We start from the raw sequence: 12,933 nt of genomic DNA, 5'->3' as shown, positions 1-12,933 counted from the left end.
CACGGAAGCGCGGCCAGACGTCCCTGGAGAAGAATGGAACCTCTGGAGGCAGGTGCATCAGCCAGCCCCTTGGGGAAGTCAGTCCCTGGCACGTCCACCAGAAAGTTACTGTCTGCAGGACCCTAGTGGTAACCCGGTGGCTTCCGAGTACCGGCCCGATCCTCCCAGACACCTCGCCAGAGTCTCCCCAACCCCTCCCCTAAGATCCCCTCCTCGGAGGCCCCGCCCACCCCCGGCGGTCGCACCCGCGGCCGGGCCGCTCTGGGGGCAGGGGCCCGGGGACCTGGGGCAGCCCGGCCTGACCTCGACCTCACCCGAGCCGGCCCGACCGTCTAGTTCCACCCGGTCAGCGCAGGCCGGGGCCCACGGGCCCCTCCCTCCACCTCCCCCCCTCACCCCCCCGCCCTGGCGCCCGGCTCGGGCCGCGCTCCCTCGCAGCGGCGGGGCCCGCAGGCGGCCATGGCGGCGGGCGCCGGGGGCAGGCCGGCGCCGCGCTGGCTGAAGGCGCTGGCCGAGCCGCTGAGCGCCGCGCAGCTGCGGCGGCTGGAGGAGCACCGCTACAGCGCGGCGGGCGTCTCGCTGCTCGAGCCGCCGCTGCAGATCTACTGGACCTGGCTGCTCCAGTGGATCCCGCTGTGGATGGCCCCCAACTCCATCACCCTCCTGGGCCTGGCCATCAACCTGCTAACCACCCTCCTGCTCATCTCCTACTGCCCCACGGCCACCGAGGAGGTAGGGCCCGCCTTCCGCTCGCGGCCCGCGCGGGGAGCCTCGGCCGCGGAGGAGGGACCCCCAACTGCTGTCCCGGGAACCCCGCGTTCCCAATCCCAGCCCCGCCCCAGTGCGCAGCTGTCCCGCCGCTGGAGGCGCCCGGGGAGCGGGGAGACCCCCGCGCGGATGACTCTCCCGGGGCGGGGTGGGGGTCAGACACAGCCACTGCCCCGCGCCGCGTCCGCCCCGGGACTCCCGCGGGCCGCCTGGAGGCTGTCGCGCCGCTACCTCAGGTCCGCGTCTACCCCGAGCCTCCGCGGGCGGCAGAGGGGTTGTCAAGGTCACTGCCTCAGCCCGGGTCCACTCCAGCCTCCCCCGGCCACTGAGAGCCCGGGGGCCGGCCTGTCCGGCCTCCACCCCGGTCTGGCGCGGAGCTGTGGGATGGATAAGCCGTCGGTTACTTTGCACACTGGGGGGAACTGAACGCCCCCATCTCCGGCCGGCCGGGCACCGCGGCCTGCGGTCGGGTTGGCCAAGCCCGAGTTACCCTTTGGACACTTTTATAATCGTTTCACAAGGTTGTGCTAGTGATCTGAAATTGCTGGTAGCACTGAGAAGAGATAAGTTACTTCCACGAGATAACTTCCTCTTTGCTTCATTGACATGCAAAACAAACTAAGGTATTAGCAAGGAGATAATCCTTACTGTCGCGACCCAGGGATCCCGACAGCCGACGGATTTTAGCTGTGCGTATTTGACCTGTGTCGGAAATGAGAGTAAATAACGTCAGCTTCGGACAGCTGTTACTCGGAAGCACCGCACCCCGCGGGCTCAGTGGGGACAGGATTGGAGGCAGAGGAGGTTCACTCGCATTTTTAGCTTTAATGTGGAGTTCATGGAATAAATAACTCATTGCACATTCTGTGACACTGCTTTCTTTGCCCTCCAAATAGTGAAATCCCTTTTATAATCATATTTGAGTATAGGTTCTGTGGGGAACTAATTCAAATTAAGGTTGGGTAGCAGGAATACAATGGAAATATTTTAGGCCTTCCATGCTAGGCGTCCATTTTAAAAAATATTTAATGGAGCCTACGTTTTAAAATCCTATCTTGCCAGTCAATGCTTATGTTTATTACATAGGAGTTCTTGGCAGATGTTTGCATTGTGATTCATTTCCATCTTGTTTGCAAAAAGGTAAGTTTCTTTCGTTTTTGTTTTTTGCAGCCCGTTTGCAGAATTTCCTCAAGGCCTAGAGGTGGTTTTGCTAGAATGGAGGAGCTCTGAGTTTAGAAGTGGAAGGCTTGGGTTCCCATGGGGCTGCACCACACCATGGAAAGACCTGCTGGTCAGTTTTCCCATGTGTGAAATAGAAAATCATGCCTGCAGAACCAATTTCACAAGGATGCAGCGAGGATCAAATACCATATTACCTGAGGATAAATGTAGAAAATGGCACTTTGCACAACAAATTTAAAATATTACTCAACACATTAAAAATACCACTTTTTTTTAAAGAATTTTTGAATTTTTTTTAAAGATTTTATTTATTTATTTGACAGAGAGAAATCACAAGTAGACGGAGAGGCAGACAGAGAGAGAGAGAGAGGGAACAGGCTCCCTGCTGAGCAGAGAGCCCGATGTGGGACTCGATCCCAGGATCCTGAGATCATGACCTGAGCCGAAGGCAGCAGCTTAACCCACTGAGCCACCCAGGCGCCCCTAAAAATGCCACTTTTAATAAAAATGTCCTGACAATGTATAAAAAATTTTAGTTTTTATTGGGCCTGAATTTGGCTAACAACATTTGGGCGCTTCTGATACTTGCCACGTGAATGTGTCGATATTATTTCAGAACCATCTGTTGAGCACTTAGAAAAGTCCAGGAGATGCTGTGTAGGAGTGTTAAGTGGGGCCTGATGGAAGAGGTAAAATTATGACTAATTTTTAGGCTCAGCCTCATTTAAAAAAAAAAAAAAAAGGTTGGGGGAGTTGGGAATCTCAGATACACAAAAAAGTGGAAAAAATCAGAGTGGCCCCCAAAGAGTTAAAATAATAAGATGAAACTGAGAAGAGTTTCTGAAATGTATGATATTAGATCCTCCTGCACTTGCTTCTAAGTGGCTGCAGCTGTGAGGGGACAAGCCATTCATTACAGGATTCATATTGCAGGTTTGATAAAATCCCAGTAATCGCAGGAAAGAAGTAATGATAGTTCAAGATGCTTTGCTTTCACGTCACGGAGCTAGTAAATGACGGGACTTGATGACAAGATTCAGATCTAAGTCCATCTGACCCCAAAGCCTATGTATATATTTTCAACGCATCACCACCTTCTGGTCCAGAGTTTCTGCCTTTGTCTATGTTGTATGCAGGAAAAATTCCTTGTATATTATATAAGATTTAATCAGGTACGTAAAGTGCTTTCACATCCATTGTTGCCTTTGTGTTTTATATCTACCCAAGGAGGCTGGCAAGTTTTTTCCCTTCCTAGAATGGCCTTTCCACCATTTTAGTATTTCTTCTATCCATCCATCCTGAAGTAATAGTAGTATATATGTTTTTATTAAGAGGAATTTGAGGTCTGGAGGGTTAAGTGATTTTTATCCTGGATTAGAAAGTGTTTTCTGATTCTTAGCCTTACGAACTCGTAGTGCTTTTCAAACTTGACAGATTGCTTCCAGAAAGAGGAAAAATACGTAAGGTTATTGGATTTAGATGTTTTGGCTTCTGTACCCATATAGGATGACGTGTAGGCAGTGCTGACTATGTATCTATATTAATAATAACACTTGATCTATTTTTTTAAACTACTGTTTTAACTTCTAGGACATAAATGGGGATGAAGGGAACTTAATAGAAAAAAATTAAATGATTCATATTAAGTTCTACAGTGTGTGTTCCTTTTTCTTCTTCTTCTTCTTTTCTACAATGGTGTTTTCTTTTTCTTTTTTTTTTTTTTTAAAGATTTTATTTATTTATTTGAGAGAGAGACAGTGAGAGAGGACATGAGAGGTGAGAAGGTCAGAGGAGAAGCAGACTCCCCATGGAGCTGGGAGCGCATGCGGGACTGGATCCCGAGACTCCAGGACCGTGACCCGAGCTGAAGGCAGTTGCTCAACCAACTGAGCCACCCAGGCGCCCTACAATGGTGTTTTGAACTGCGTGTCATGCTGCTGTTTTTGTTAAAGAACTTTTCACTCCAGCCAAACTGAACTACTTGCTATATAGCAAGGATTTCTTTTTGTCCCTCTCTTTTCTCTTTCTCCTTCTTTCCTCCTGTCCTGCTTCCATCTCTCAATGCTCAGTTCTCATGACTTCCTTGTAAAATTTTTCTTCCTTCTCCAGAGTCTGTCCTCTAAAACTCCAGTAAAAATAATAGTATCAATGAACATTTACTGGGCCTTAACTGTGTATCAGGCATTATTTGAAGGTGCATTAGCCTGTTGTCTCATTTAATCCTCTAAACAACTTTATGAAGTGGTAGTATTATTATCCCCATTTTATAGATTAGGAAATTGAAGAGAAATTAACCTCTTTGGGGTAGGTAGCTTTAACTGAAGACCGGGATTCCAAGCTAGAATGCTATGCTTCAGCCGTGGGGCTTTGTAGGTCTCCTGGGGGAACTTCTCCATTTTATTTTGGTTACGTGTGTCCTTACTGAGCAGGACAGTCTACCAACTTTTAAGTTCAGAGAAAGATTGCCGATTTGTACAGTCTGTACTGCACTGCACTTTGCATAACACAGAGGCTTAGTAAATATTCACTAAATGATTGTCTGCATGAATGAAATGGCATCTTGGAAGATGATGTTTTTTCACCCTCATCAGTTTAAGCGGGTCTTGGATTAAATAAGTATCAGTTGTTTGGCCTGGGGATTTTAACGAGAGTAAGCAAGAGTTAGGACTACTAGAGAAAAGTGGAACTGAATTGTCCCACTTCTCACCTGGATGAAGCGGTTCTATCTGAATGCTACTCTGTATGGAGTCCTTGACCGCCCCCCCCCCCGCCCCATTCCTTGCTGCCTAGTCCTGAAATAGAATCACAGACTTAAACAGTTTGAAGGACTTTAGAGCCTACTTATTGCAATTCCTAAATTTGTATATAAGAAAACTCAGAAATTCGGATCTAATTCTTTAGGCTCCAGGCTAATGACACATCAGTGTCATTGATTAGAGCAAATAGATGCCTAGTATAGGGTCAGGTCAGAGGGCATTAATATATTTATTTTGTTAATGATGATAGAAAGTTGTACCAAAAACGACGTTTTTCTGAGAAGTCAGAAAGACCTTAAGAAATGGTTTGTTCCCTGTCAAAATGATTCAGATTATAGTTGCCTTTGCACTATAAAGTAAAGGGTTATTTGTTGGGGAATAATAAGAAAAGGCAACAATCTTTAGATTTTTACTCAGATTGTTCTCCTTGGTTTGGTTTCTTCAAAATATTGTATTTCCTTTTTTTTTTTTTTTAAGATTTATTTATTTATTTGACAGACAGAGATCACAAGTAGGCAAAGAGGCAGGCAGAGAGAGAGGAGGAAGCAAGCTCCCCGAGGAGCAGAGAGCCCGATTTGGGGTGATCCCAGGACCCCGGGATCATGACCTGACTGGAAGGCAGAGGCTTCAACCCACCAGGCCACACAGGCACCCCTGTATTTCCTTTTTTATTACCTGTCTCCATCGTTTTTTTCTTTTAACCAGATCAGTAACTTATCAGGCATCATTTATTAAGGCAGGACTCTTGTTAGGGAGTGGTCTAGTCTTAATAAAACAAAATAAAAACTCCAGCTCCTTTCCGGAGGTGGAAATTTGAAATTTGAGAAAGCAGGGCAGGGAAGGGAACTAAAATGAGGCAAGCAGTCACTTAGGCCTCGGGACTTAAGGAGGCACCAAAGGACCCTGATCCTGAGGGTAAATACAGCCTCAATTTCTGTACGAACCCCTGGTGGCTCACTGGCCTCACCATATTCTCAGCCTTGGCTGGAAGGAGCTTCTGCAGGTAATTGCTTTGGGGCTTGACTCTTTGACTCCTATGGTTTTCCTATACTTTATTATATAAGCTATTCCTCCTTGGACTTTTGACCTGGGCCTAGGCTCTGACCACTTGGGTTTTGCAACATTAAAGAGAACAGCTGTGAAAGCACCCAGTACAGTTGCTGTCAATGATCCATCTGGCCCAGGGATTCTCTTCATACCCCTCTGCTTTCCTATTTCCCTGGGCACAATGAGAGACTGGCGTTTTCAATAAGAACTTTAGTAAGTACTAAAGGTTTAAAAAAAGAAGGGGGAAAAGGACTATTCCCCCAAAATATAAAAAGAAAGCAAGCTACCTTTCAGAGTACAGATTTCTAAAGTCAGGAGAGAGCCCCGCTGGGCCTGAATTGCTGTTCAGACTGCATTTCTATAAAATGCCTGCTTATAACCTGCTTCATTTCCTGAAAATGGGTATGCTCTTCTCAAAAGCTGGCGGGTAACCAGACCTGAAGCCTGAAGATCTGCGTTGAAACCAGTATGTCCCCAGGCCCTTTCCTGACTGGGGACTGAGAATGATTTTACCAATCCGGACCACCGGCTTCTCTTGGAGCCTTTCAGGCCTCTGGTGGGGCCCTCCCTCTGTAAACAGGAAGTGCCCCATCAGCGACAGGCGCCTTAGTCCACAACCTCTCAATCACACCACAGGGCTAGACCAGTGTCAGATTCGTGGTCTGTTAGAAATGCAATGAATTTTCTTTTGAAAATCCACTTTTTAAACCACATAACATTACATTTTTTCACATAATTTTCTAATTTTCTTTCTGTCTTCTAATTTTCTTTCTTCCTACCTCTTATAAATGCACTTGATGTTTTTATAGAGAGAAAAGTCAATTGCTGTTTGGATAATTAAGTCTCCCCGATAGCAGCTGGCCCAACTGTTACTGGTTATATAATACTTTTTGCATGTGTGTCAGCTAATACCCAAGGCCATTTAAAGCAAAGAGATAATTTTTTTTAAGTATAAAAATTTTATATAAATAAGCATTATATAGTTCCAGTATTTCCTATATTTTAATTTGGGAAGATTTCTACTTTTGCATATAACTTATATATACTGTTTTTTATTTACTATTTTTCTTTACATCAACTTTAAATCTCTTCCTTTTTAAAGATGTGGACTCATTCTCAGCCTTAATATCTATAAAATCATAGATGTGATAACTATGCTAGCTTTTTTAATGCTAGCTCTTTTTTAAATTTGTTAGAATATTTCCAAAACATATTAAAATAAAGACCTAATTATTAAAATAAAAAGTTGACCCATGAATCACCTAAAATTGTCTTATATCAGTAATAACAATAATAACAACAAGCTTAGTGAGCTCCTTCCATATGCCGGGCACTTTTCTCAACACTTTCCATGTAATACTTTGACTTTCACAGTGAGACAGGAGCAGTGATTATTTGTATGTTTGATAAAGGGAGACTGAGGCACTGGGAGGTTAAGTCATCCATACTCAGCTAGTGATGAAAGCAAGGATCTGGGTGCAGGTAGAGTCCAGACTGCGCACTTTTTTTTTCTAGATTTTATTTATTCATGAGAGAGACAGGCAGAAGGAGAAGCAGACTCCCTGTGGAGTAGGGAGCCCAGAGTGCAGGACTAGATCCTGAGCCGAAGGCCGACCCTTGACCAACTGAGCCAGCCAGGCATCCCAGATTGCATACTTCTAACCACTCTCCAGGAACAACTAAGGGCATAAATTTTTCCCTTTGGAAACCATTTTACCTGATAAGGAACAATTAGATCATCTAGTAATTTAGCTTCTGTGGTATGTACAGCAGATTTTAAAAACAGACAACATGTCTCATACCCATGAGAGAATTATATTCTAATATGAAAGAGGGGTCCTTGGAGACTATCTAGTCTAATAACATTTTTAATTATAGGAGACCTAAGTATGTGTTCCAGAAAATCAAGTATTTTAAGGTCCAGGCTTGTAAATGAAGTTTGTCCAGTGAGCAGAGATGTGCTTACTGATCACTTTCGAAATCTTTTCTTCCTTTTCTTGATGTATGTGTGCTCATTCAGACCCACTTAAAAAAAGAAGATAAGTAATTGGTTTATATGTGAGTGTTCTCTCTGACACAGTTATTTGTAATGAGAACAATTACCATATGGTCTGGTTCAGAACTCTGGTTTTTCTAATTATAAGATGAATAATAACAACCTATAATTCAGGTAACTAAAAAAGTAAAATTTCCCCAAGACTTATTTTTATACAGCTCTTTGTTAGTGGTGTAACTGAAAAGCAATTTAAATTTATTAGTGTTTTTTTTTAAATGACTGGGGATTGATTGATTCTTAGTAATAATTTTGTTTTCTAGAATAAATTTACATAATAATTTTTCATCAAATAATGCAAGATTCATCATTAGTGAAGTTATCACTTAATTGTGGTGTAGCCACATTATTGAATACCATGTCATCATTTACAAGATTGATGTAGGTCTTGATGGTTGACCTGAAAAGCTTCCTATGGCATATTCTTTAAATTCTGATCCTAAAAGATACAGTAGATACTTTGAAAATTATATAATTTAAAACTTTAAATGTTAGGAATCTAATATTACCTGGAGAAGTTCTACTTTTTTGGACTAGGTTCCTTCTATAGTAGTATTTTGATAAATTGCTTGTGACTTTATAATGAGTAATCCAGGCCTGACTGTTCCATGCTTATGTTGAAAATTTTTGAAAGTTCACATGAAAAGATAAAATGAGTTGGGGTGGCTTTTGTAGATCCTCCTTCAACCTGGAGTCTCTTCTGTAATTAAACCTGTTTTGAGAAGACTTCTGGAAGGAAGGGTCCTGTGGTTCCTGGCCAGTGGATCTCCAACCTGGAGTCAGTTTTGCAGAGAAAACAGGTTGGGAAGGAAGATGACAATTTGCAGGCTATTTAATAGCTTTCTTCAGGTGGAGTTGGAGCTGATGACATCCGGGAAAAGGAAAGATAAGTTTGACCTTTGTGGCATTGGGGAGACTGGAAATGAATGAACCAGGTACTGGGGACTAGTGTGCCTTCCTGGGTTTAAAAGGAGGCAAGCATCACATGGCTTCCAGCCATTACCTTAGGCTCTTTACACTTGAAATTGGATTGTGTGGGCAGGAGAGCGCTTCTCAGCAGGTCTGAAGGATTAAGTCGGATGTGAAGTAAGAATTCAGGTCTTTGCAGCCTGTGGTCTGACGGAGCCCTTATCCTAAGGGCAGGGCAGAAGACCCGGGTCTGATTCTCAGGCCCAGTCTGGCCACTGGATGGGATGTGATCAGTCCTCTCTAAGTTTTACTTTCGACTTTAATAAAAAGAACATGATAGCTGCCCTGTCTCTGTGGATTGCTGTATCAAATAAAACAGTGCTGGAAAATGCCCTTTGTTGTACTGTCTAAGATAACGTTACTGCCTTTCCAATCTGACTACTATTGATGTTCTGATCCTGCAACAGGGATCTGGTCACTGACTCATGAGTAAACCTCGTGTTTTCCAGGCCTCAACCTTCATTTAGGCCGAGACCCCCTCTCCTGTTTCCTTGTTCAAATTCCCCTGCGTTCTTTACCCATTTAAACCCTAAATCTTAACTCTAGTAGCTTAATGATGTAGTTTTAAACTAGTCAACAAGTCTTCCTTTCCTTTTTCCAAATGATGAGCAGAGTCCACCTTCAACTATGGTGTCCAGGAGTGACCAAATTTATCTCAGTATGGATTTCCATTAACACTTTGACCTTTGAACTTGCCTGCTGCCAGTCTACCAAATCAGAGGTCAGAAATAGGCTTTTAACATGGACCTTGGCTCCATTGTCTCAGTATAAGAAGGTTCTGTGCATAGAAGGGAGAAATGGAATACCTCTCAGGTAGATGATGTTCTTCAGAAGTCTGTCATGTAGGGGGAAGGTACTTGGTGGAAAATAGATCAGAAAAGTGACTTTATGTCCTTCTAGAAATTTTAATAACTTCAATTTCCAATTTTACATAGATTTGAAATATAACTTTGCTTTCCTTTGGTTATCGAAATTAATACAATATAATTTTTCCTGGTAGGAAAAAATAGTTAAGAATTTACTAGTTTGAAAAGAGTCACCGGGCTTGTTCTATGCAAAACACTTTGGTATTCTTTCAAGAAAGATTCTAGGAAAAACTCAGATGGTTGTTTCGTTTTGCTTTTTCCACTTTTGTACTGCTGTAAGGATTTACCAATTCTGTTTTTTTAGCCCCCTCCTAATTGTTTCATAGTTTGCAGATAAGCCTTTAAAAACATGCTAATCAGAATTGAATGTAGTGTTTAAGCTTTTAATTTTTTTACTAAGTTTTCATTTTAATTTCAACATAGTTAACGTACATTCGTGTGTTAGTTTCAGGTGTATGATATAATGATTCAATTCTATACCTTATTCAGTGCTCATCACAAGGGCAGTCCTTCATCCCTGTCCCCTATTTCACCCAGCTCCCCTCTCCCCTCCCCTCTGGTAACCCTCTGTTTGTTCTCCATAGTTAAGAGTCCATTTTGGGGGGTTTGTCTCTTTTTTTCCCCTTGTTCATTTATTTTGTTTCTTAAATTCCACATATGAGTGAGATCATATGGTATTTGTCTTTCTCAGATTATTTCACTTATTACACTCTCTAGTTCCGTACATATTGTTGCAAAAGGCAAGATTTTCATTCTTTTTATGGATGTATATATGCCACATCTTCTTTATTCATTCATCTACCGAAGGACACTTGGGCTGCTTCCATAATTTGGCTATTGTAAATAATGCTGCAATAAACATGGGGTGCATATACACTTTAAAATCAGTGTTTTCATACTCTTTGGTTAAATACCCAGTAGTGTGATTACTGGGCCTTAGGGTAGTTCTATTTTAAATTTTCTGAGGAACCTCCAGACTGTTTTCCATCGTGGCTGCACCAGTTTGCATTCCTACCCACAGTGCACAAGTGTTCCTTCTTCCCCAAATCCTCACCAGTGCTTATTGTTTCTTTGACTGTGGTATTTTAATATGCATATTCATAACTCAGGTTGCTTCCCTTCTTCAATTATTTCTAACTTATGCTGCTTGTCTTTTAAGTGGAAGAGACTTAGTAAGCCCTTTTAAGCAATTAGTAGTGTCATCATTAATACTGGGCATCTAATATTTAAAAATGAAGTTTTTATTAAAGTAGGTTCAGTGTAAACTTCTATTTACTTAGAAAGATTGAGGAACAAGATAGCAGGTTGATTGGATATTTGTAGAATTCTCCAATAAACCATACAAAGATTGGTATTTTAAAAACTATATTTGCCACTGAAAGTATACAAAACAACTTAATGAGAATAGCTAACCTTTACTGAGCACTTACTATGTGCCAGGCTCTGTATAAATAGCTATCTTAGAATTTTTTCATCTGACAGAACTGTGAGTATTCATACCCTACAGGTGCGTAACTATGGTTTAGAGAGGTTGAGTGACTTGCCCAAGATTATTTGGCTATTAAATGAGAGTCAGGGACTCAAACAAGATCTAACTTCAAAACCCTACTTCCTTGTGTAAACCTGGCGATTCACAGACCTGTACCCCTGGGGATAAAAATATATGTTTATAAAAAAATTTTTTTAAATTATTTTTAAAAAACAACCCTACTTCTTAATAATATTGCTGTATTTCCTCTCTACCACATAGAAATCTGGGTTGACCATTCGTACCATCACGTAAGTCCCTGATGAAGAAGAGTATATTTACAAAGTGCTTGAAGAAAAGAGTGGTCATTTTAAAATCTCTTTTTCTCTGTCTTGTTCAAATTGCATCATTTTTGTTCACCTGTCTTCAAGTTTACAGACTCTTTCTTTTGTCAGTATCTACACTTCTGTATATAATGTTTCTGTTTTTCTCTGGCTTCTGATTATGATGTGCCTTGGTGGGTTTTAAAAAAAATACTTATTCTGGTTGGTGTTTGAGCTTCTTGGATATGCAAGTTTATAAATTTCATCAAATTTGGAAATCCTTCAGCCATTATTTCTTATATTTTTCATGTTCAGCTATCTCTTCTCTTCCCCGAGACGCCGATAAAAATGTTAGACTGCTTCTGCTGTCCCACCAGTCAGTGATACCCAAGATCAATTATCGGTAGTCTTTTTTCTTCCTTTGTATAATTTTAGATAGTTTCCATTAGTAGTCTCCAAGTTCATTGATCTTTTCTTCTGCATTGTCCAATTTTATCTAGTATATTTTACATTTCAAATACTGTTTTTAATATTAATGGGTTTCACTTGAGTCTTTTATGTTTTCTTTCCCCTCCTTGGACATGTGAAGCATATTTATAATAACTTTTAATGGCCTCATCTAATTCCATTTTTCTGTCATTTCCTGGGTCTGATTGTATTAATTGTTTTAACTTCTAGTTGTAGAACATACTCTCCTGCCTCTTTGCATGATTGGTAATTTTTGATTAGATACCAGACATTATGAATTTTATATCTTTGGGTACTAGGTTTTTTTAAATCCCTTTAAGATATTGTACTTTGGGGGCGCCTGGGTGGCTCAGTGGGTTAAGCCCCTGCCTTCGGCTCAGGTCATGATCTCAGGGTCCTGGGATCGAGTCCCGCATCAGGCTCTTTGCTCAGCAGGAAGCCTGCTTCCCTTTCTCTCTCTCTGCCTGCCTCTCCATCTACTTGTGATTTCTCTCTGTCAAATAAATAAATAAAATCTTAAAAAAAAAAAAAGATATTGTACTTTGTACTGACTATAGTTTAGTTAAATAGGACCTGTTGGGTTCTTTTGAGGCTGGACTTTATGTCTGTTAGGACTCTACCAAGAGGCGTTTAACTTGGGCTAATTTCTCGCCACTGCTAAGGCAATACATTTCTGTTAACTCTACCCAATGTCCTAGGCATTACAGAGTCTTTCTGCTGTGCCTGGTGGGAACATGAAAAATTCTCAGCTTTATGTGGCCTTCAAGAATTATGCAGCCTTGTACTGTTCAATGTTTCTTTCCCTGGCCTTGGTTAATAGTTTTATTTCATTCAGGCACAGGTCACTTCTCAGCCAAAGACTCAAAGGTACTCTTCTGTAGATCTTGTGTTCCTCTTTTCTCTGGTACTGTGCTCCACAAATTCTAGCTGTTTTGACCTTTCTGAATTCTGCTACGCTTCTCCTCATCATATCAAGATCACTGGGCTCTGTTCAGGTTCCCCATTCCTATGCTGTGGTCTGCCTGTGGGTCCT

The 12,933-nt window shown here is 42.0% G+C and overlaps 1 protein-coding gene across 4 annotated transcripts in view; it reads left to right on the top strand.

The window, feature by feature from the left end:
* The first annotated feature begins 234 nt into the window (after window positions 1-234).
* The window catches only part of CHPT1 (choline phosphotransferase 1), a 29,641-nt gene continuing 16,942 nt past the window's right edge, over window positions 235-12,933 (top strand). Inside the window, exon 1 of one of the 4 annotated variants that reach the window (XM_045084789.1) lies at window positions 235-732. In XM_045084789.1, the coding sequence (XP_044940724.1) occupies window positions 460-732 (273 nt within the window). In that variant the 5' untranslated portion in view covers window positions 235-459. The remainder of the gene's footprint in view (window positions 733-12,933) is intronic. The other 3 variants (XR_006608035.1, XM_045084788.1, XR_006608034.1) reach the window with 3 other exon arrangements.

This window comes from Mustela putorius, unplaced genomic scaffold (assembly GCF_011764305.1).
Source record: "Mustela putorius furo isolate JIRA1106 unplaced genomic scaffold, ASM1176430v1.1 tig00000788_pilon_pilon_pilon, whole genome shotgun sequence".
Lineage (NCBI taxonomy): Eukaryota > Metazoa > Chordata > Mammalia > Carnivora > Mustelidae > Mustela > Mustela putorius.
The sequence above is the reverse complement of the archived record's forward strand: the minus strand, read 5'-3'. Positions and strand labels throughout refer to the sequence as shown.